Source organism: Lepus europaeus, chromosome 17 (genome assembly GCF_033115175.1).
Source record: "Lepus europaeus isolate LE1 chromosome 17, mLepTim1.pri, whole genome shotgun sequence".
Classification (NCBI taxonomy): Eukaryota; Metazoa; Chordata; class Mammalia; order Lagomorpha; family Leporidae; genus Lepus; species Lepus europaeus.
This window is the reverse complement of record NC_084843.1, coordinates 63331624-63357409: the sequence shown is the minus strand read 5'-3', so window position 1 is coordinate 63357409 and position 25786 is coordinate 63331624. Positions and strand designations below refer to the sequence as shown.

Here is a 25786-nt window from a genome sequence, read left to right as displayed (position 1 = left end):
GAAGGAAGGAAAAGAAAAAGAAAAAGAAAAAGAAAAAGAAAAAGAAAAAGAAAAAGAAAAAAAAAATGATCCCATGCAAAGGCCAGCATTACAGGGCAGTAAATTAACCCAGTGCCTGTAACACAGGTATCCCACATCAAAGTGCTGATTTGAGTCCTGGCTACTCTGCTTCTGGTCCTGCTTCCTGCTAATGTGCCTTGGAAAGGAGCAGAAGATGGCTTAAGTACTTGGACCCCTACTACCCATGTGGGAAACCAGGATGAAGTTCCTGGCTCCCGGCTTCAGCATGATCCAGCCCTGGCTGCTACAGCCATTTAGGGAGTAAATAAGTATATGGCAAATCTCTCTCTCTTTCCTCTCTCCCCCTCTCTCTCTCACTCTGCCTTTCAACTAAATAAACAAATCTTAAAAACAACCACCACAAAAAAAAAAAACAAAAAACAAAAAAAAACCCACACACACAGGAACCCACGTTTAGGTAAGCCTCACAGGGACCCTGTTCTTTAATATTCAAAGTCAGGTAGGAACACCATCTTATAAAATATGCACAAAACAAAGACTTCTTAAATAAGTCTATGTTCACTTACTATTTATCAGATTTTTTTTAAGGAAGCCCCAGAACATATCAGGACTTGTCATGAAATAACATGGGCGCCAGCACTGAGGTGTAGTAGGTTAAGCCTCCACCTGGGGCGCCAGCATCCCATATGGCTGTGTTTCTGTCCTGGCTCCTCCTCCTCCCATCCAGCTCTCTGCTAATGGCCTGGGAAGGCAGTGGAAGACAGCCCAAGTGCTCGGGCCCCTGCATTCACATAGGAGACCCAGATTCTTCCCCTGGCTCCTGACTGCAGATCCGTCCAGTTCCACGCCTTGAAGCTCACCTCTGGCTATTGTGGGTCGTTTGAAATTAATCAATCAATAAATAAATAACTACATTTTTTAAAACATGTGAAATAACATACTGATTCAGAGTTTATTTCAAATACTAAGAAATCAGAATTATGAAAAAGAGAAGTAGAATAACAAGACTATCTTTCTATTAATATAGATCACAAGGTAGACAAATAAAATATTCGAAATTCGTAGCATTTCTAGCACAACATTAATCCAAGAAAGTATCATTCAACAAAATATCCTGAGTGGGGGTTGCTGCACAGCAAGTTAAGTCATCATTTAAAATACCCACATTCCATTTTGGTTCAAGGCCCAGGTACTCTGAGCTTGCAATCCAGCTTCTTGTTAATGGGATTGGCAGGCATCGAATGAGTGCTTGGGTTCCTGCCATACCTGTGGGAGCTCTACATGGAGTTCCTAGCTCCTGGCGTGGCCAGGCCTAGTCCCAGTCACTGTAGGCATCTTGGGAGTGAACCAGTGGATGGAAGATCTCTTTCTCTCCCTCTCTTCCAGGCACTCTGCCTTTCAAATAAATAAATAAATCCTTCTTTAAAAAAAATCTCACAATAGCACCATCTTTATTTTTAAAATCTAAAATAACAGATTTAGAAGCCCAAAAAATGCTAACCCAAATGCCATGATTCCAAATGTTGAAATCCTAAGAGATCAAAATCCCTAAAGTCTAAAATCATAAAAGATCAAACCCCAAAATATAATTCTGGAAAAAATTCTATAAAAAATTAATTTATATTTATTTCTTTGAAAGTCAGAGTTACACCGAGAGAAGAGACAGAGAAAAAGATCTTTCATCCACTGGTTCACACCCCAAATGGCTGCAATAGCCAGGGCCAGAGTCAGGAGACTCTTCCAGATCGCCGATCTGGATGCAGGGGCCAAAGCACTTGGGCATCTTCCGATGCTTTCCCAGGCACATTAGCAAGGAGCTGGATATGAAGTGGAATAGCCAGGTCTCAAACTGATGCCAGCATCACCTGTTATGCCATAATGCTGACCCCCCAAATTTTTTATTATTTGAAAAATATTTATTTGTATTTTCAAAAAGAGATTTAAGAAACACCTGAAAAAGAGAATACGTCATAATCCTTTAACATAATAAATTAAGCAATAAGATATACATAGATTTACAAGCATAAAACACTGAAGTATACTAACAGTTATAAACAGACGCGCATTAACAAATACATCAAAAGGCAAAACAGAGACAGACATTTGGTATAGTAGTTAATTCCCAAATGGAGGGGCTGTCGTTGTGCCATAGCAGGTAAAGCCAACATCTGTTTCACCAGCATCCCATACAGGCGCAGGGTCATGTCTCGGTCACTTCACTTCATATCCAGATCCCTGCTAGCAGCCTGGGAAAAGTAGCAGAAGATGGCTCAAGTGCTTAGGTCACTGCCACCCACGTGGGAGACAAGGATGAAACTCCTGGCGCCCGGCTTAAGTATGGCCCAGCCCTGGCAGTTGCAGCCATCTGGGAAGTGAGTCAAAGGATGGAAGAAGTCCTTTCTTCCCTCTGTCTTTCTGCCTCTAACTCTGACTTCAAAATAAAGTAAACACATATTAAAAAAAAAAAAAAAAAAGGAATGGAACTTACATGAAATATCTTTATCTCATTCTCTACTACATACAGGAAATGGCTAGGCTTGAAATCCAGGTCCACTTTCCATTCCAGCTTCTTGATAATGTTTACCCTGGGTGGCAGAAGCTGATGGCTTGGGGCCTGGTGCCGTGGCTCACTTGGTTAATCCTCCGCCTGCGACGCCGGCATCCCATATGGGCGCCGGGTTCTAGTCCCAGCTGCTCCTCTTCCAGTCCAGCTCTCTGCTGTGGCCTGGGAAGGCAGTGGAGGATAGCCCAAGTGCTTGGGCCCCTGCACCCATATGGGAGACCAGGAGGAAGCCCTTGGTTCCTGGCTTCGGATCGGCATAGCTCCGGAATTGTAGAAATGTAGAATTAGATGTGAAAATAACCCAAAAGATAATGGATCACACAAATTATAACACAGCAGTTGCCACTGAAGCCCTAAGTGACAGTGAATTACAGAAAGCCACTCTCTTATGGGGCGGTAAGTGACCAATTAAGGCCGGCAAGGCTAGCGCTTTCAAATTAGCTTTTAGAGGCCTTGGTTGCACCCACTTCCAAATCTATAATTATGGTCTAGAGATTTAATTGAAACCCATTTTCTTCTGCAAAGTTCACCAAATCTTCAAAAGTACATGTTCTATAGATCTGCCCTGACTATGGTAAATAGTGACTATTGTAAATAGTCAGGGAAGATTTATAGAACAAGCTGCAAGGGAGTAGCCAGCAAGCAGCCCAGCCAGGGGCTGACTGCTGCAACACGAACTGTAATTCTAGGGGGTATACCTGTAACAGCAGCCTCCTTATAGTTAGGTGCAGTTCTTGTTATCCAACAGGTTCTACAAATTAAGTAATCTGCCTTTCTTGGTGGAGCTGGGAATTTTTTATTGCTCTTAGCTAGGAATTTTCAGGACCATCAGGTGCCTCAGGGTAACCTCCACATCTTGTTCATAAATGGCGTCAATCTGAACCCCCACTCAGCCACACTGTATGCTGGGAGAGCCAGTGTCTCCACCAAATCACAAAACCCAAATGCTGTCATTCAAGGATGTGAAAGGGCCCTAGAAATAAATCTTGATTCAGCTCAGCCTTACAAGTAACAAGTGAAGACACACAGGCTTCTGGGCCATTGGTAAAAGCAACCCATGATCTTGGCCATGCCTATAAAACAGATTATAATGAAGATTCTAATATAATGCTGAAAGTTCAATTCAGGCACCAGAGAACTCCAGAAAATTAGAAGTATAAGTGAAAACATGAAGAATGAGAGACCAAACAAAGAAAAAGAATGGGTAGGGGCCAGCGCTGTGGCATAGTCAGTTAAGCCTCCGCCTTCAGTGCTGGCATCCCATTTGGGTGCCAGTTCGTGTCCCAGCTCCTCCTCTTCCAATCCTGCTCTCTGCTTACGGCCTGGGAAACCAGTGAAACCTGACCCAAGTGCTTTGGATCCTGCACCCATGTGGGAGACCCAGAAGAAGCTCCTGGCTTCAGATCAGCCCAGTTCCAGCCCTTGTAGCCATTTGGGAAGTGAACCAGGAGATGGAAGACCTTTCTGTCTCTCCCTCTGTAATTCAGCCTCTTAAAAAGATAAATAAAGCTTTAAAAAAAAAAAATAAAGGAAAATAAAGGAGTAGGAATCAGATTGAGGACAGGAGAATTCCCAGGACACTCAGGAGCTCCACATGGCTATTTTCCCGGTGCCTCCCTTGGGGGAATGCTTGGTAATTTTACTGGAGGAGAATGGCCAAGTTCAGTGAAATTCTTAGTGATCTAGAGGCTCTTAGTTTAGGATGTAGAAGTTATGGTGGCCTTCAGGATGTGGCTCAGAACCCAGCAAATATAGCAAACATCAGAGCAACCCAAAGGTTATGTATCTCGCCATTAAATTAGGCAAATTTAGAGGTCAAGCATAAAGACTTCTTGACAAATAAAGACCTTGCTTAGAGAACAGCAACCTAGATGGCCTGACGGATGTTAGGATAATACAAACTAGTGTACCTCTGAGCCTCTCATCAAGAGAGCTAGGTGCTTTAAAGACAGCCCTCACTCCCCTCTGCCCCAAACACAGGTGATTGAAGCCTTCTGCAGTTGTTAGGCCATTAGGGTAGGCAGATGTCCATCACTCAATGTTTTCCTACTATGAATTAAAAATGTTCAGACTTTTTAAATGTCAAACATAATGTTAAACAAGTTTAAGAGGGTGTGTTAATTCCCACTTTTTTCTTTATTAATCATATTGGGCTTTTTCATTTGAATTGTTGGTCAAGGATGAAACCTAAATATAGAATATTTACTGCTCTAGTTTGAGTGAAATAAGCTTTTTATGGGAGGCAAATATAACTCATTTAAATAGATAGGATTTGAATTGAATGTGCCATTCCTGAGACATGTTGTCTTCTTAAATGCTTAATTTTTAAACAACCTGATTAATTTTCATAAAAATGAGATCACCAGTTTTTCAATAGGACCTAGATAAGGACTGGAAGTACTTAGCAGGGCAATGGCAGTCTTACTATGTTTTACATACCATGTAGACTTGTAAAGTTGCATTTAAAACTGTCACTGTGGTACAGATGTGATTTTTATTCTTCTAATGCTATAGTAGAGTTGGATTTCATCAGCTAGAAGGAATGGCAGTGTAGACAAATGACACATTTTTAGCCTAAGTTTTCATTACTGCCATGTTGTGTGTTTTACCCACTTGCCTGAATTTTCCACCAAATGTAAAGGCTGAATGAAAAAATTACAATTTTCTTGCTAACACTTTCAAATTAACTTTTAGAGGCCTTGGTTGCACCCACTTCCAAATCCATAATTATGGTCTAGAGATTTAACTGAAACCCATTTTCTTCTGCAAAGTTCACCAAATCTTCAAAAGTACATGTCTACACAGCACCGTGCTTTTTCCAAGTCCTTAATACATAAAAAAGCAAGTAAGTTCTAGAATTTCTGGATACAACAGAGGCATGAAATATATATCTTTTATTTTTTTTTTAAGTGAGAATAAGTGCCATCCTTTAAGCAAAGGATGCACTACTTACTGGTAAATATAGGAAGTCTAAATCCCTAATCAACAACAGTTCACCATTTCATTAGATTGGTAACATTAGAGAACCTCTGTATCAGCACATGTCTCTGGCTCAGAAGGTCACTGAGCTCATCAAATTCTTTTCATTTTCTGAAAAAGACGCAAGCTTTGTACTATGTATGAAGTAGCAGAAGGAATAGATAACTGAATTATTAGCACAGATTTCTTTCAAGATTTATTTATTTGAAAGACAGAGTGACAGGGCTGAAGAGAGAGTTAAAGAGCACGTGTGCACACATGTTCTTTCATTACCTGGTTCATTTCCCAAATGCCCACAACAGCCAAGGCTAAGCTATCATCACCTCCCAGGTGCTCTGGAATTGGAAGTAGGACTCCATGCTAGGCATGCTGATTTGGAATGCAGGCATCCGAAGCAGCAGCTTAACACAAGTGCTATACAACACCTGTTCTAGCAGATATTTCTTCTATTTTTCATCTGCATTTTCACTTCTATGATCTTCAAAATACTCACTGCACATATATCTGTAAAGAACCTGTGGTCTACAAATCTTCTAAGTATATGCTGCTCATTTGAAAGTCTGGTTATTGCTTGATTGTTGCAATTAATTTTCTGTTTTTGCAGCACCAATAATAATTAGCTTTTAAACTTTAATTTTTCACCATTAGGTAGCCTCATATACTTATTACAGCCCTTTTGCAAGGGAACAAGTTCACAAATCTATTCCATTGTATTTTAAGCAAAATAGCTTAATAAAGATTTAGCTATGAAAGTGTCAGAACACTTCACAGTGTTTTAAAGCAAAGCATTAATGTTTTTAATCTTACATAGGGAGCCTCATTTGACAATGCAAATCTAACATACACCCATTTATAGAAATAATTCATCTTTGTTTGTACAGATAATTCACTTGTAATTATTAGCAATGACTAATCATGGAAATTTATGAGCAACTTATTACTTTAAGCACTTTTAAATGTTATTTTATTGAAAAGGCAAAGAGACAGGAAAACAGACAGCTCTTCCATCTCCTGTTTCATTTCCCAAATGCCCAAAACAGCCAGGGCTGGACCAGGCCAAACCAGGAGCCAAGAACTCCAGCCAGGTTTCCTACATGAATGACTGGCAGCCAAGTATTTGAGTCAAAAACTGCTGCCTCCCAGGATGCCCACCAAAAGGAAGCTGGAATAGAGAGTAGAGCCAAGACTTAAACCTAGGCACTTCAAAATGAGATGCATTTGTCTGAAGCCACAGGCAGCTTAGCCTCTGAACCAAACACCTGACCCTTTTAAACATTTTTAGAATAAATAATAACTATTTCATTTGTGCTTACCATAATTAAGACTTACTTAAGGTTTTTGTGCTGACGTTATTAAAGATTTACATCTATCAGAACAGCATGTTTCCTCAACTATTGTAGCTTCCCATCAAAAAACTGAGAACTTTCATTTCTAATTATAATTTTTTTCTTAATTACCACTTCATTAATTCCCTCACTCTTCTTCTGTGGTATCTGTCTAATGTCAGGAAAAACCCAGGGAAACTTGTCTTACACATTGCTTCCCTCCCTTCTCCACGCCTATTAAAACAGACTTCTTCCTTTTCTCTCCATAATTACAGCATTGCTCATCTGGAAGTATTCATATGTTCCACATTTCCTTCCCTCCTCACACCCACTTGTATTTCTTCAGTATGCTAGAAAAGATGCTTTTCAATAGCCTACTTCCTGCCACAAATGTTACTACTAATTTTCAGTTCCTATATTTTGCCAAACTGAGTGCATCAAAACCAACTAACAAAATTCTGCTTTTCTTTAAATTAGATAAAGATTCATTGCTCATATTCCAGGGGAAAACCAGCTTTACAAAGCTTAAATAAACACAAATGGATATTCTAGAAGAAAAGAAATTTTTGGAAATCTAAGAACATGAATATCTAATTAATATTCCTAAACCATGACAATGCTTGCTGTGTTCTAAAAACAGGTCACCTATAGGCAACCTATCAACTTCCCAATACAAGAACTGTATAGTTTTGAAAATTTAATGAAAAAAACTGTTCAGTCACTTTGATCACTCTAACATTAAAACTTTTTTTTTTTTTTTTTTTTTTTTTTTTTTTGGACAGGCAGAGTTAGACAGTGAGAGAGAGAGACAGAGAGAAAGGTCTTCCTTCCATTGGTTCACCCCCCAAATGGCCATTACGGCCGGCGCGCTGTGCCAATCCAAAGCCAGGAGCCAGGTACTTCCTCCTGGTGTCCCATGCGGGTACACGGACCAAGCACTTGGCCATCCTCCACTGCCTTCCCGGGCCACAGCAGAGAGCTGGACTGGAAGAGGAGCAACCGGGACAGAATCCGGCGCCCCAACCTGGACTAGAATCCGGGGTGCCGGCGCCACAGATGGAGGATCAGTCTAGTGAGCCGCAGTGCTGGCTCTAACACTAAAACTTAACAGTAAAAATTTTTGCACCCAGTTAAATACAATTTTTTTGCCTGCACTATACCTATAATTGAAGGAAAATTGAAATTTCATCAAGTTTATCAACCTTTGTATATCTACCATAATTTATGTCAAATGAACCTGGATATACAAGTGTTTTCTACTTTCAAACTTTGGTAGCAGAAAATAAGGATTATATGTTTCACAATGAAAACAAACGAGTATTCAAATCTCTGTACTATTACCAATGTAGCTGGCAGCCATGAACAAATCTCTTAAACTGTAAGATATGCTTTATGAGGATTCTCAGATCATAAAGTTGGCACAAGAACTGAAGTGAAACATACCTAATATGAGGGTACTTCAAAAAGTTCATGGAACGGGGTGTTTTACAAGTTCAACTTAGTGCAGAAACAAAAATTGACATCCATAGTTTTTTCATAAGCTACATTTCTCCCAAACTCTTTGAAGACTCCCTCATAAGTGTAGATTTCAATTTTTTTCCACCAAAAAACTCTTCATTCTATTTTTCAGGGACTTTTTGAAATTACCTCAGATATGCTCAATAAATAGCAGGTAATGGTGATAATTATCAGATAATAATTGTGTACAGTTTTTATACACTCAATTTTTTTTCTTTTTTCTTTTCTTTTTTTTTTTTTTTTTTTAGAATTAGAGAGAGACACAGAGGGAGATCTTCCATCCGCTGGTTCACTCCCCAAATGGCCACAATGACGGGCTGGGCCAGGCCAAAGCCAGGAGCCTGGTGCTTTCTCTGGGTTTCCTATGTGGGTAGCAGGGTCCCAGGGACTTGGGCCATCACTGCTTTCCCAGGCCATCAGCAGGGAGCTGGATTGAACTGGAGCAACCAGGAGTCAAACCAGCACCCATATGGGATGCCAGCACTGCAGGCTGCAGCTTAACCCACTATGCCACAGCAGTGGCCCCTTGCTTTGTTCCTAAAGTTTTTCAGGGGCTGTGCTGTGGCATAGCAGATAAAGCCGCTGCCTGCAGTGCCAGTATCCCATTGGATGCCAGTTCCAGTTACTCCATTCGTGATCCAGTTCCCTGCAATGGCCTGTGAAAGCAGCTGAAGATGGCCCAAGTCCTTGGGCCCCAGCACCCAAGTGGGAGACCTGGAAGAAGATCCTGGCTCCTGGCTTCAGATTGGTCCAGCTCTGGCCATCACAGCCATTTTTAGAGTGAACCAGCAGATGGAAGACCTCTGTTGCTCTCTCTGCTTCTGCCTCTCTGTAACTCTGTCTTTCAAATAAATAAATAAATCTTTAAAAAAAATTTTTCAAATTGATTCTCCATGATCTTCAGATTCAATCATTTACCACCATTCTAATTTGCAAAGGCCATTAGCATATGATGGCTCTTATTTTTTAGAAGAAAACTGTTGTGTAAAACTAAAATTTAGCACATGAAAAATATATATAAAAGTACAAAACAAGGGTCAGGCACCAGCTCCCTGCTAATGTGCCTGGGAAAGTCAAAGCAGATGGCCCAAGTGCCATCTGCACCCATTTGGTAGACCTGGAAGAATCTACTGGCTCCTGGCTTCAGCGTGGCTTAGTCCTGGCCATTGTGGCTATTTGGGAAGTGAACCAGCAGATGGAACATCTCTTCTTCTCTTTCTCTCTCACTCTCTGCCTCTCTTTTACTCTGCCTTTCAAATCAATCAATCAATCAATAAATCTTTAAAAAATATTTTAAAAAGAAAAAAAAAAGGAACATCAACTTCTTAGCGATTTTGAATATTTAAAATTCTATTTTTAAAAATCTTTCCTTATGGGCCGGTGTTGTGGTGCATCAGGTTAAGGTGCCATTTGCGACACCAACATCTGCTATGGGTGCTGATTTAAGGCCAGCTGCTTCAATTCTGATCTAGCTCCCTGCTGATGTGCCTGGGAGGGCAATGGAGGATGGCCCAGGTACGTGGGCCCCTGCAACCAGAGACTCAGAATAAGCTCCTAGCTCCTGGCTTTGGTTTGGCCCAGCCCTGGCCATTGGGGCAATTTGGGGAGTGGGCCAGAAGATGCAGGCTCTCTCGCTCTCTCTTGCTCTCCTTCTCTCTGTTTAACTCTGACTTTCAAATAAATAAAAATAATAAATAAAAAATAAATCTTTAAAAGAAAATTTTCCGGCCAGCGCCGTGGCTTAACAGGCTAATCCTCCACCTTGCGGCGCTGGCACACCGGGTTCTAGTCCTGGTTGGGGCGCCGGATTCTATCCCGGTTGCCCCTCTTCCAGGCCAGCTCTCTGCTATGGCCCAGGAAGGCAGTGGAGGATGGCCCAAGTCCTTGGGCCCTGCACCCGCATAGGAGACCAGGAGAAGCACCTGGCTCCTGCCTTCGGCTCAGCAAGATGCACCGGCCGCAGTGGCCATTGGAGGGTGAACCAACGGCAAAAAGGAAGACCTTTCTCTCTGTCTCTCTCTCTCACTATCCACTCTGCCTGTCCAAAAAAAAAAAAATTTTCCTTTAACATTGTTTTCTGCAGTTTTTCTGTTACCCACCAAACATGTACTAAAGCAATACGCTAGGAGTCAAAACTACAATGCAATTCCCTAAAACCAAGAGTTTATTATGTATATAAACGATTTTACAAAATTATCAAAACACTTTTCCTTATTTTCTCTCTCCATAAAATGTTATAAATAGTACTTGCAAAGCTTATTCTATATAATTATAAATCTAGTAAACAATATTGCATAAGAGATTATGAGTCAACAGAAAAGATAATGAAAGCCAAGAAACCCAGGAGATTATAAACACTAATTTAAAAAAAAAAAAAAACTGTTTTATAAAAAAATATGGCTTGCTTGAGAAATTTTAAGTTAAGGTTATCAAATAAATTACTTAAAATTAACAGTGAGGCCACTAATCAACAGAAGATGTGAAATAAAGAAAGTCAAAATAATCCCTTATCCAGAAAATGCTCTATGAGGAAGAAACCAGGTTTACTTGCTTTGAATCTCCAAAGTAGTTCGGTATCCAGTTACTAATAAACATTTGCACAATCTGTTTAACTACCAGTGATTTAGACATGTAGTTAAGAAATAAAGGCAGTTAGTGTGGCATAGTGGAAGAGGAAACAAATGAGGGTCAAGAGGTACAAATTCTAGGACTAGATTCAGGACTGTACTGGTCACTATCATCAACGGGCGAAGTATTTAACTTCCCTATGCTTGTTTTCTCTGGTGTAAAATGAGTAAAGAGGATTAAATTATGTCCAAATTACCTCAACAGTCCAAGTCTGTAGTTACATCTATCCTGCCATAATACATAATAATCGTGAAACACACTCACACCCTTTGACTTTGATGTAAACATTAAAAAAAACTACCTACTCTCCTTTCTAAGGTTTCACTAAAATGATAATAAAATTCTCTTTGAAGGTACACATCTATAGAATTAAAAAAACTAACGTAAGCATCAATTGTCAATACGTATCCAAACATTTTTAGAAAAAGGAAGCGGATGGGGAATAATAACTTAGCAGAGCTGATGGAAAACTAAATTCTCACATGCCAACAGGAAGAAGCTACAGGTGATTTGTAAGCCTAGTCCACCGGCAGAAAGAAGCCCAAAGTCTCAGTGCAGGGAGATAAGCAAGTACCTCAGGGAACATAAAAAAGGTACGGAATTTAAAAAGGAGAACTACCATATCACTATCACTTTTTAAAATTCCTAAAATTAATTAGAGATTTATTCTCAGCAGAAATCAAACAGAAGCAGTTTTGAACTAAGATAAAAGAGACATGGAGGGACAGATAAAATAGCCTACTTAACTATAATACCTCTAGTGCTTTTTACTATCCAACTCTAAGAATAAAGCAACACAGCTTACATTTCAGAAAGGAAACTGGAAGACTTTTTTGTGAAGAGAATGAACAGACTTGGGGCAAGCATTGTGGGTTAGCAGGTTAAGCCTATGCCTGCAGTGCCAGCATCCCACATGTGCACTTGTTTTGAGAGCCAGCTGCTCCACTTCTGATCCCCCACCTGAGAAAGCAGTAGAAGATGGACCAAGTCCTAGGGCCCTCACACTTATGTGGGAGACCCAGAAGAAGCTCCTGGCTTTGTGCTGGCCCAGCCCTGGCCACTGCAGTCATTTGGGTAGAGAACCAACAGATGGAAGATATTCTCATTCTCTGATTTTCTCTTTCTCTCTTTCATCCTCCTCCTCCTAACTCTTCAAAAATCTTTTTTAAAAAATGAATAGACTCACAGAAAAGGTTACTGATATTAGGGGTCACCTCCACCCAAAAAACAAAAGTAGGCTTTTAACAAATCAAGCCAAAATTAAATCCCATCAATGAAGAAGACAAAAACCTGCATACCAACTTTCCAAAGAGGATCTAATGGGGAAAAAAAAACTTGAATTTTGTTTTAATTTTTAGTGCTCTTATGTAAAAAAATTCATCCAAAACACAGCAGTTTAAAATAACGCACTGTCATTTCACATCAATTCAGAAGGATCAGGAATCCAGGAGTGGCTTAGTCTAGTGACTTTCGCTCAAGGTCTCTCATGAGACTGCTGTCAAACTGTCAACCTGAGGTGCAGCCTTATCAGGGATAAAATCACTTAAGCTGGGGCCTGTGTTGCAGCATCGTGGGTTAAACTGCTGCCTGTGACGGCATCTGAGTACAGCTTCAGTTCAAGTCCAGCAACTCCACTTCAGACCTAGTCCTCTGCTAATGTGCCTGAGAAAGCCAAGTCCCTGGGCCCCTGCACACACGTGGGAGACCCAGAACAAACTCCTGGCTCCTGGCTTTAGCCTGACTCAGCCCTGGCCATTGCAGCCATTTGGGGAGTAAACCAGCAGATGAAAGATTTCTCTCCCTCTCTCTCCAACTCTGCCTTTCAGAGATGCCGACATCCCATATCACAGGTGCCTGGGTTTGATGCCCTGCTCTGCTCCTGACTCTAGCTTCCAGTTAATGCAGACCTTAGCAAGCAGCAGTAATGGCTCAAGTAATTGAGCTTCTGTCACCTATGTCAGAGACCCTGATTAAGTTACAGGCTCCCAGCTTCAGCCCCAACCATCAGCCACTGTGGGTACTGAAGAGTGAATAGGCACATGGAGAGTGCACACTTGCTCTGTTACTCATCAATTTTTTTTTAATTTTTAAAAAATATTAAACATAAATTTTTTAAAGATTTATTTATTTACCTGTTTGAGAGGTAGAGTTACAGGCAGTAAGAGGGAAAGACAGAAAGAAAGGTCTTCCTTCCTTTTGTTCACTCCCCAAATGGCCACAATAGCTGGAGCTGCACAGATCCAAAGCAAGGAGCCAGGAGATTCTTCCCAGCCTCCCATGTGGGTACAGGGGCCCAAGCACTTGAGTCATCTTCTACTGCTTAACCAGGCCATACCAGAGAGCTGGATTGGAAAAGGAGCAGCCAGATTAGAACCAGCACCCACATAGGATGCTGGCGCCGCAGATGGAGGATTAACCTACTGCGCAACCATGGCGACGGCCCCTCAACATAAATTTTGGAATGGCCATCATTAGTCAAGTCACAGCAGTATATAGTTAGTAAAATATTCCTGAATAATTTATTTACACAGTTCAAATGTAAAATACTAAACATGGTCTGAAGTATAAGCTAAATGTAATCTATTAAAATCATAAGGAACACTTTCAAATGTACGGTAGAAGAAATGGACAGGGATATAACTATAACATAAAACCACCTTTTATGGTTAGGGTCTGAACATTTGCTTTTTATCTCTAAGCACTGACTTCAAACCCAAAGTTAAAGATTAAAACACTCCCCCCAAAATAAAATAAACCATCAGCTGCTAGTAAGACAGAGAAGCTACTGGAGCTCTCAGTAATGTCATCCTCAGCTGCCAAGTCACTATCATTCTGATCACACTGCCTGAATTTTTAAAAATAGAGACTAAAGGCCGTGGCTTAACAGGCTAATCCTCCGACTTCCAGCGCCGGCACACTGGGTTCTAGTCCCGGTCGGGGCGCCGGATTCTGTCCCAGTTGCCCCTCTTCCAGGCCAGCTCTCTGCTGTGGCTCAGGAGTACAGTGGAGGATGGCCCAAGTGCTTGGGCCCTGCACCCCATGGGAGACCAGGAGAAGCGCCTGGCTCCTGGCTTTGGATCAGGGAGATGCGCTGGCCACGGTGGCCATTGGAGGGTGAACCAACGGCAAAAAGGAAGACCTTTCTCTCTGTCTCTCTCTCTCACTATCCACTCTGCCTGTCAAAAAAAAAAAAAAAAAAATAGAGACTAAAAACAGTGTTGAGCAGAATTTTAAACAAAACAAATTACCGGAGATTACAAACAGTAGGGGCTGGCGCTGTTGTTTAGTGAGCACCAGTTCGAGTCCCAGCTGCTCCACTTCCCATCCAGCTTTCTGCTGATTGCCCAGGAAAGCAGTGGAAGATGGCCCAAGTGCTTAGGCCCCTGCACCCATGTTGGAGACAAGGAAGAAGCTCCTGGCTCTTGGCTCCTGGGTTCAGATCAGCCCAGCTTTGGCCTTTGCAGCCATTTGGGGAGTGAACCAGCAGATGGAAGACCTTTTTTTCTGTCTCTCCCTCTTTCTGTCTGTAACTCTACCTCTTAAATAAATAAATAAATCTTAAAAAAAAATTACAAACAGCATAAGCCTATAAACTCACATCTCTAAGCTTTATGAATTTTCTTAAAAAGGCCATGGAAAATGGAATTAAACTTTTAGTTTCAAATAATTTTGAACTTCATGCAGTTTTTCCATAATATACATTTTCCTCAAACTTTCTGAAAATTCTCTGTATATGCTTAATAGATGTCTAGAGAAATGTTCACTAAAATAGTAACACTAGTTATTATGTAATAAAATTGAAAATGTTGGGGTCCAGCATCGTGGCACAGCAATTTAAGCCACCACTTGTCACAAGAGCCTGCCATATCAGGTCAGAGCGCTGGTAGAAGTCCTGGTTACTCTGGCTTCCACTCCAGCTCCCTGTACTGTGCCTAGGAAAGCTGTGGAAAATGGCCCAAACACTTGGGCCCCTGCCACCCACATGGGAGATCCAGATGGGAGCTCCTGGCTCATAGCTTTGGCATTGCTCAGACCTGGCTGTAGTGGCCATTTGGGGAGTAAACCAGCAGATGGAAAATATATCTCTAGCTGTTTCCCTTGTTCCCTCACTCCCTCTGTGTCTGTCACAATGCTTTTCAAATAATCAAATAAATCTTTTTAAAAATAAATGAAATTTTAACTTAATATTTGTATTTTTAAATATCATTTAGGAGCCAGAGCCATGGATCACTAGGTTAATCCTCTGCCTGTGGCACCGGCATCCTGTGTGGGCACCGGGTTCTAGACCTGGTTGCTCTTCTTCCAGTCCAGCTCTCTGCTGTGGCCCGGGAAAGCAGTGGATGGCCCAAGTGCTTGGGCACATGCACCTGCATGGGAGACCAGGAAGAGGCACCTGGCTCCTGGCGTCAGATTGCCATAGCTCTGGCTGTAGCAGCCATTTGGGGATTGAACCAATGGAAGGAAGACCTTTCTCTCTGTCTCTCTAACTCTGTCAAATTAAAAAAAAAAAAAAAAAAAAGATAAAGATAAAAGACAAACCTATAAATATCATTTGATGTCTTAAAAAGTTATGACCATGAATTACTTAAATTTCTGGGAAACCATCACATGCCAAGGCAACAAAGGAGATATAACTTTATACCTATGCATAGATGCTCAACCGATTTTACCCTGTTTTGTGTATTATAGCTTTCTTGATGTATAATTGGCATGTAGTAAACTTCATACATTTAAAGTGTACAATCTGATGCATGGCTGTAGCCACAAAATCATTACACAATCAAGATAACAAATATAGCGCTAAAACCTCCCTCTGTCCCTTTGTAATTTCTCCTCCCCCCTCCACACTGCACAATGGTCCCATTCATATTAACACTGATCTGCTTTTTGTCACTAATAACTAAACTGAACTTCATATAATTTCACATAAATGGCATCATACAATGTATACTCTTCTTTGTCTAATTTCTTTCAACCAACACCATTATTCTTTGAGTCAATTAATACTTTGTTCCTTTTTATTACTGAATTCACCTGCTGAAAGACATTTAGGCCCCTCTCAGGTTTTAGCTATTAAAAACAAAGATGCCATGAACATTCAGGAATAAGCCTTTGTATGGACATTTGCTTTCATTACTCCTGGGAAAATACCCAAGAATGGAAAGACTAGATCACAGAGATTATGTTTAACTTTTTTTAAAAAAGATTTATTATTTATTTGAAAGTCAGAGAAACACACAGAGAGAAGGAGAGGCAGAGAGAGGTCTTCCATCCAATGGTTCACTCTCCAATTGGCCACAATGGCCAGAGCTATGCCGATCCGAAGCCAGGAGCCAGGAGCTTCTTCTGGGTCTCCCACGCAGGTGCAGGGGCCCAAGGACTTGGGCCACCCTCTACTGACTTCCCAGAATAGCAGAGAGCTGGATCGGAAGTGGAGCAGCTGCGATTCAAACTGCCGTCCATATAGAATGCTGGCACTGCAGGCGATGGCTTTACCCGCTACGCTACAGTGCTGGCCCCATACGGTTAACGTTTTAAGAAACTGTTACACTAGGTGCATCTTACACATTCCCAAGAAAATAAAGAACCATTTCCTCTACATCCGGTCAACACTTGGTATGCTCAACTTACTGATTTTGGCCATTCTAATAGATGTGTAGTAGGATTTCAGTATGTCTTTAATTTACATTTACCTAATGAGTAAATATGTTAAGGACCTTTTCATATGCTTATCTGTCATCCACATTTTTGGTGAATGTTCAAATCTTTTGCTCAATTTCTGTTTACGACAAACATCAAAAGTAGAGTTCTTGGGGCTGGTGCTGTGGAGCAGCAGGTTAACGCCCTGGCCTGAAGCGCCAGCATCCCATATGGGCTCCAGTTTGAGACCCAGTTGCTCCACTTTCATTCCATCTCTCTGCTATGGCCTGGGAAAGCAGTAGAAGATGGCCCAAGTCCTTGGGCCCCTGCACCTGCATGAGAGATCCGGAAGAAGCTCCTGGCTCCTGATCGGCACAGCTCCAGCCATTGTGGCCAATTGGGGAGTGAACCACTGGACGGAAGACCTCTCTCTCTCTCTCTCTCTGCCTCTCCTCTCTCTGTGTAACTCTGACTTTCAAATAATAATAAAAAAATAAATCTTTAAAAAAAAGTTTATGGAAAATATGTAGAGAAAAACTATGTGGACTCCAAAGTTTTTGCATTTATCTTAAAATTCCATTTAAGCTTAACTTAACGAGGTACCCTCATATGCTTTGAAAAGATTTGCTTCCAGTCTATAGCAGGTCCTTTTTAAAAAAAAATAATAATAATAATGTTATTTATTTGAAAAGCAGAGCAACAGAGGGAGGGAGAGAAAGAGATGAAGAGAGAGAGAAGGAAGGAGAGGGATAAAGATCTTCCATCTGGCTGGCGCCGCGGCTCAATAGGCTAATCCTCCACCTTGCGGCGCCGGCACACCGGGTTCTAGTCCCGGTCAGGGTGCCAGATTCTGTCCCGGTTGCCCCTCTTCCAGGCCAGCTCTCTGCTGTGGCCAGGGACTGCAGTAGAGGATGGCCCAAGTCCTTGAGCCCTGCACCCCATGGGAGACCAGGAGAAGCAACTGGCTCCTGGCTTCAGATCAGCGTGGTGCGCTGGCCGCAGCGCGCCAACCGCAGCGGCCATTGGAGGGTGAACCAACGGCAAAAGGAAGACCTTTCTCTTTGTCTCTCTCTCTCACTGTCCACTCTGCCTGTCAAAAAAAAAAAAAAAAAAAAAAAAAAGATCTTCCATCCACTGGCTCATTTCCCAAAAGGCTGCAACAGGTAGAAGTCAGGGATCAGGAACTCCATCTGGGTCTCCCACATGTTTGGCAGGGGCCCAAGAAGTTGGGCCATCTTTCAATGCTTTCTCAGGCACATTAGAAAGAGGCTGGATGAGGCCAGCTCTCTGCTGTGGCCAGGGAGTGCAGTGGAGGATGCCCCAAGTGTTTGGGCCCTGCACCCCATGGGAGACCAGGAGAAGCACCTGGCTCCTGTCATTGGATCAGCGCGGTGTGCCAGCCGCAGTGCACCGGCCACAGCGGCCATTGGAGGGTGAACCAACGGCAAAGGAAGACCTTTCTCTCTGTCTCTCTCTCTCACTGTCCACTCTGCCTGTCAAAAAAAGTAAAAAAATAAAATAAAATAAATAATAAAAGAAAGAGGCTGGATGGGAAACAGAGCAACTGAGACTAAAATTGGTGCTTATGTGAGATGCTGGGATGCTGATGCCACAAGCTGAAGCACAACCTGCTGTGGTACGATGCCAGCCAGCCCCCTTTTCTTTATTTTAACATTATCATTCCAAGAGAAGTTTTTCATTTTGATGAAGTCAATTTCATCAATTTTTGTCTTTTATGGAACATGCTTCTTGTGTTATATACTAAGAAATTCTGACTTAAACCAAGGTCACAAAGATTTTCTCTGGTGTTATCATCTGGAAGTTGTATTGTTTTAGGTTTTACATTTAGTTCTAGCAGGTAATTTCAGCAAAATACAGATTCAAGTTCATTATTTATACATGGATATCGAATTCTTCCAGTATCATTTCTTGAAGAAAAACATTCCCTTCTCCACCAGACTGCCTTCGCCTTTGATAAAAAATCAGTGGTCCATTTATGTGTGGCTTCATTTCTGGACTGTGTATTCTACACCAATAATTTTTCTATCTTTACATTGATACCACTGTTCTGATTATACTAGCTTCATAATAATTCTTGAAATTAAGTACTAGCTTTTTGCAAATTCCACTTGGCATTCTGAATAGATGACCATAACTCCTTTACAATGTGGATGTTTTGTATTTCTTCTTGTTTAATTGCACTAACTAAAATCTCAAGTACCACTATGAAGATTGAGAAAAGAAGTTTTAAGAGCTGCCATCCACCCGCGCCGCGGCTCAACAGGCTAATCCTTCACCTTGCGGCGCCAGCACACCGGGTTCTAGTCCCGGTCAGGGCACCAGATTCTGTCCTGGTTGCCCCTCTTCCAGGGCAGCTCTCTGCTGTGGCCAGGGAGTGCAGTGGAGGATGGCCCAGGTGCTTGGGCCCTGCACCCCATGGGAGACCAGGAGAAGCACCTGGCTCCTGCCTTCAGATCAGTGCAGTGAGCCGGCCGCAGCGCGCCTACCGCGGCAGCCATTGGAGGGTGAACCAATGGCAAAAGGAAGACCTTGGGCCGGCTCCGTGGCTTAACAGGCTAATCCTCCGCCTTGCGGCGCCGGCACACCAGGTTCTAGTCCCGGTCCGGGCACCAGATTCTATCCCGGTTGCCCCTCTTCCAGGCCAGCTCTCTGCTATGGCCCAGGAAGGCAGTGGAGGATGGCCCAAGTCTTTGGGCCCTCCACCCCATGGGAGACCAGGAGAAGCACCTGGCTCCTGGCTTCCGATCAGCACGATGCGCCGGCCGCAGAGGCCATTGGAGGGTGAACCAACGGCAAAAAGGAAGACCTTTCTCTCTGTCTCTCTCTCTCAGTGTCCACTCTGCCTGTCAAAAAAAAAAAAAAAAAAAAAAAGGAAGACCTTTCTCTCTGTCTCTCTCTCTCACTGTCCACTCTGCCTGTCAAAAAAATAAATTAAAAAAAAAAGAGCTGCCATCCTTAAACTATTGGTGGGGGCCAGCGTTGTGGCACAGTAGGCTAAGCCTCTGCCTGCAGCAAGGAGATCCCCATATGGTGCCAGTTCATGCTACTCCTCTTTGGACCCAGCTCTCTGATATGGTTTGGCAGTAAAGGGCGGCCCAAGTGGTTATATCCAGTACCTTAGTGGAAGACCCGTAAGAAGCTCCCGGCTCTTGGCTTTGGATTGGCCCAGATCTAGCTGTTGTGGCCATTTGGAGAGTGAACCAGCAAATGGAAGACCTTTGCATCTCTCCCTCTCTCCCTCTGTAACTCTATTTCAAATAATTAAAATCTTGAAAAAAAAAAAAAAAACTGAGGGGCACCACCTGATCCAGGACTTAAGCCAGGTGAAGACTAATTTCTAGGAGCCCTGGCAGCCGATGGCTGGAACATTGGCTATTGGCCTAACCAAGTGCAGGGCAAGAGCCCCACTGTGGGTGCAGATCACGGAGTAAAGGGGAAGCAATGCAGAAACCAGAGTGCCTGGAGGTATACAGCTGACAAACACAACAGACTGATTCCTGTGCTAAAGGCATCTCTGGTCCATTTGGATGATGAAGTATCTGAAAGAGGATTGAACACTATGGCACAGTTTAAGTGTCATTGTTGGGCCTTCTCTTAATGACCACCTGAAACGTCTGCTTACCAGTCTTTCCAATAAACTGATGCACAAGAAGTTTAAAGAGCCAATTACCAGTGCATTACAAAAGCTAGATCAGTATGGTGGAAGTGGAAGCTTATGATCAAGTCAAAAATCCCAACATACTGCTCCATATGCTGTTGAATAAGGAGCCAACAGGTCAACAAGTCAGCGACAGGTGTCCATCACTGACCTCAGGTACCTATGGAACTTTTATTCAGTTCAGTTTATTCTTTTGTAAATCACAGCTATCATTTGTTATTTACTAGGGTAACATGGGAACCTGCAATCCCACTGAATCACAATAAAAGTTACTCATTAAAAACAAGTTAATGGAGAACTAAAATTTCTAACTTTGTTTATATTTTTATCATTTGTGCGAGAAACAGTTTATGTGATCAGATGGATTGGTATGTATTTTCTAGTGCCTTTTTATTTATAATACCCTTTTTGTAATCAGTTTGTAGCTGTGTACTTATCTTTATATAGACTATACATTTCTTGGATCTTTACAAGGCTATGGGAATTGGGAATAAGGACAAACGCCTGTGAATTCACAATTATTTGTAAATATTTTATAATGTAGAATGTTCGGAAAATTTTCTTTCCAAATTTTTCTTATTTGAGAAAAAAAAGTTTAAGCGTGTAAATTCTATTACAAGTTGTAAACTTGATAAAACTACCTAGCTTTAGGTTTTAACTGTATTTCAGTAAATGTTATTGTTACATTTCAAAACCTGAAAATACTGATATGCACATAAAGATATTCAGAAATTACAATCTTAAAAACTGTAAAAAAAAAAAAAATTCCTAGTCTTACAGACCAGCCTTTTATCATAAGAATGATATTACTAGTATGCTTTTCCCTTCCTTCCCCACCCCCCCAAGTTTTTGAGGTTATTTATATTTTTAATCAAGGATATCTACTAGATTTTGTCAAAAGGTTTCTGTATCTATTGTGAGTATATATTTTCCTTTTAGCTTGTTTACTAATACAGTGCATTGCTCTAATTACATTCCAGATGCTAAATTTGGTCTATATTCCTGTTACCCTACTTAATTCTGCAATAAAGTATATACTCAGTGATAAAAGTGACAATGACTAATTAACAGATTCTCATTCCCCACTAATGGCCTGGGCAAAGCAGGGGAAGACGATCGAAGTGTTTAAGCCCCTGCTACCCACATGGGCCCCTGAAAGAAGCTCCTGGCTTTGGCCTGGCCTAGCCCTGGTCATTGCAGCCATCTGGGGAGTGAACCAGCAGATGGACGATCTCTCTCTCTCTCTCTCTCTCTCTCTTTCTCTTTCTCTCTCTCTCCCTCTCTCTCTTCCTTCTCTCTCTTTAACTCTTTCAAATAAATAAATAAATCTTGAAAAAAAAAAACTTACTACAAATTACAGTGTAGGACTGGCATCAAAACAATAGATCAAAGGAATAGAACTGAGAATCCAGAAATTTACCCATGTATCTATGACCCACTGATTTTCATTAAGGATGTCAAGGCCATTCAATGGGGAAATGAACAATGTCCTTAGCAAATGGTGCTGGGACAACTGGATTTCCACCTGCCAAAGAATGAAGTTGAACCCTGATTTCATGTCTCATACAAAAAAGTAACTCAAAATGAATCAAAGGCCTAAATTTAAGAGCTACAATTATAAAAATCTTATAAGACAACATGGATATAAATCTTTATGATCTTGAATTTAACAGATTCTTAGATACGACAGCAAAAAGGTATAAGCAACAAAGAAAAATAAACTAGACTTCATTAAAATTTAAAGACACTATAAAGAAACTGAAGACAATCCACAGACTGGGAGAAAATGTTTACAAATCATGTATCTCATGTCTAGTATCCAAAATATAAAATGAACATTTATAACTCAACAAAGACAACTCAATTAAAGAATGGGTAAACAACTTCAACAGACATTTCCCCAAAGACACATAAATGGCCAATAGGCACACAAAAAGATACTGACATCATTAGTCATTGAAAATGCAGGGGTTGGCGCTATGGGGTAATGGGTAAACCTGCTTCCTGCTGTGCCAACATCCCACACAGGTGCTGGTTTGAGTCCTGACTGCTCCACTTTCTATCCAGCTCTCTGCTAGAGCCTAGGAAAGCAGTAGAAAATGGCCTAAGTGCTTGGGCCCTGGAGCTCGCATTGGGAGACCCAGAAGACACTCCTGGCTCCTAGCTTCAGATCAGCCCAGATCCAGCTGTTGTGGCCATTTGGGGAGTGAACCAGCGGATGGAAGACCTTTCTATCTGTCTCTCCCTCTTTCTGTCTGTAACTCTGCCTATCAAATAAATAAATAAGAAATAAAGAAATAAAGAGAGAGAGAGAGAGAGATGGCTTGGGACACCCATATCACATATTGGAGTGCCAGGGATTGAGTCTCCATTCTACTTCCAATTCCAGCTTCCTGCTAATGCATACCCTGGGAGACAGTGGGTTATGGTCCTTGCCACCCATGTGGGAGAACTAGATTGAGATCCCCAACTCCCACCTTAAGTCTGGCCCTGCCTGAGCCATTGAGGGCATCTGAAGAGTGAACCAGCAGACACTTTCTCATTGTCTCTCTGTCTCACTTTTTTTTTTTTTTGAAAATACAAACTACACAATAGGATACCACTGCATACTCACTAGGATGACTATAATTTTTGAAAAGAAAATCACACATTTGGGCAAGGATATGGAGAAACTGGAATCCTCCTATATTGCTAATAAGAATGTAAAATGACAAAGCTGCTGTGGGAAATAGTTCTGATGGTTCTTCAAAAGTTAAACACAGAATTACCACATGACCTAGCAAGTCCATCTTCTCTGTATATCCAAGAGAAAGGAAAACATACTTCCACATAAAAGCTTATACACGAATGTTTCTAAGTGGTACTGAATCAGAGGAGCTAAGAGTGAACAATGGCTTAATAGGTATGGGTTTTCTTTTTAAGGTAATAGACATGATTTGAAGTAGATACTGGTGACAGCTGCACAAAATTGTAAATGTACCAGTCACTGAATTCCATACCTTTAAATGTCTAAGAAGATTAATTTTATATTTATGTAAAGTTTGCCTTGATTTTTAAGTGATCATTCCTGGACCCAGAATTTAGAGTACACAAACAGAAGGAGATCTTGCTTGCTTTCTTTTTTTTTTTTTTTTTTTTTTTTTTTTGACAGGCAGAGTGGATAGTGAGAGAGTCAGAGAGAAAAGTCTTCCTTTTTGCCTTTGGTTCACCCTCTAATGGCCGCTGCGGCCGGCGCATCTTGCTGATCCAAAGCTTGGAGCCAAGTGCTTCTCCTGGTCTCCCATGGGGTGCAGGGCCCAAAGACTTGGGCCATCCTCCACTGCCTTCTTGGGCCATAGCAGAGAGCTGGCCTGGAAGAGGGGCAACCGGGATAGAATCCGACACCCCAACCGGGACTAGAACCCGGTGTGCCGGCGCTGCAAGGCGGAGGATTAGCCTGCTAAGCCACGGCGCCGGCCAGATCTTGCTTTCTTATAATTTACCCTTCCTCACTATTTTAATTTTTACATGTACCAAATGGTATCAAACAGCTAAGTAAATAAACACAAACTGGTTTCTCAGCTAAATTAACAAATCAGAAGTTACTGTCTTAGGGGCCAGCAGAGTGGCATAGCGGGTAAACCTGCCACCTGCAACGCCAGCATCCCGTATGAGCAAGAACCCAAGAACCCAACTGCTTCATTTCTAATCTAGGCACCTGCACAAGGCCTGGGAAAAGCAATGGAAGATGGTTCAAGTGTTTGGATCCCTGCTACCCATATGGGAGACCTGAATGAAACTCCTGGCTCCTGTCTTTGGCCTGGCTCAGTCCTGGACTTTAGGCCATCTAGGGAGACACAAACAGATGGAAGATATCGCTCTCTCTCCCTCCCTCTCTAAGTAGCTCTTTCAAATAAATAAAATAAATCTTAAAAAATAAAAAAAACTGGGGAGTTCGACCATTAGGGAAATAAAATATGTGTCTTCCTTCCAAATTATAAACAGGAAATTTAAGTGAAAATAACAACAGATACAAATAAAACTATGTTTCTTCCTGGCAAAATTGTGATAAACTACTTAATAATGATACTTTCTGATAAAACATTTAAATGTCCTGTGTTTTCCTCAAACTGAAGGTGTTAAATGGTGAATTCAATGCTAGGTTTTCATAAGTCTTCCTTCAGAGAAAATTTCACATTGTACATGGGAAGAGTTTAATACTCACTTATCAAGGAAATTTTTGTCCACTACAGCAGAAATATCAAGAAGAGGATTTCCCATTCCGAAGAGAATATTTTCACTAAAAAAAAAAAGAAACAAAACACAAGCTCAAGTTAGAAATACTTCTGAAAGTAAGCTGTTATGTGAAATGTACAGAAATATAAAAATAAATAACTTTCCTTCATTCTGAAAATAAACCAAACATACTAGCTTAATTAAACCTTTGACTTCCTATTACATTAAGGACAACAGTTTACAGGTAGTTGAATCAGCATGTGTGAGCAGGTTAAGCTGCATCCTGTTTCAGTCCCCACTGCCCCACTTCCAATGCCGTTCCCTGCTAATATGAGTGGGAAGGCAGCAGATGATGGCCCAAGTACATGGCTCCTGCCACCCACGAAGGAGATCTAACTTGAGTTCCTGGCTTCTGGCTTTTTCACCTGGCCTAACCCCAACCACCATGGCCACTCTGGGGAGTGAACCAGCAGATGAAAGATCTCTTTCTTCCTATCCATTTATCTCTGTTACTCTACCTTTCAAATCAATCAATAAATCTTAATAATAATAATAATAATAAAGGAGGTACAAAGGCATTCAGAAAAAAATGTGATGACTTTAAAAGAGAATAAAATAAAACAAAAGCAGGACATGTGATTTTTTTCATAATAGCCAACAGTTAATGATTAAAGTTAATTCATTTCAGTGTTCTTTTTTTAGAAAAAGACTGTTAAAACAAAGCTACTGATTCAATAAACATGACTGATAATTAACTCTCTCTAGCTAGTAAGATAGTCAACTACTCAGAGTAATCAGAGAACACACACCAAGTCCTGCAACAGTCCAAACAAGGACCCTACCCTGAACAGTGAATGGCTGTGAAGGGGCCTCGCAGTATCAGAAATGCTATAATTTTCAATTCCATTTAACAGATTTTGTTAACACAGTCTGTTCTCCATAACTGATGGCTCAAGTCCAAGGAAAAGAAAGAACCCTACCACAAGTGATGCCTTAAAAAGATGCCTGACTGGCAGCAAGAAATCAATCAGTGACCACAGCTTGGTCAGTCTCAAGGGGAGACAAGCAGTTTATTCAATAAGACTTGCTTCTGTGTCATTTCCCACTGTTCTCCAGTTTGCTGCAGATACCTTCCAGCTGCCGCCAAACCAGTTACCACCCTCACTTTCAGTTTTACAGATTATCAGTAATATCAGTGGAAACAGTGCCCTAGGTTTC

The 25786-nt window shown here is 41.5% G+C and overlaps 1 protein-coding gene across 3 annotated transcripts in view; it reads right to left on the bottom strand.

Moving 5' to 3' along the window:
* ADK (adenosine kinase) overlaps positions 1-25786 on the bottom strand; it is a 619463-nt gene that overhangs the window by 538609 nt on the left and 55068 nt on the right. For all 3 annotated transcript variants that reach the window (XM_062214718.1, XM_062214719.1, XM_062214720.1), the window contains one exon: positions 24558-24632. In XM_062214718.1, coding sequence (XP_062070702.1) covers positions 24558-24632 — 75 coding nt within the window. The remainder of the gene's footprint in view (positions 1-24557; positions 24633-25786) is intronic.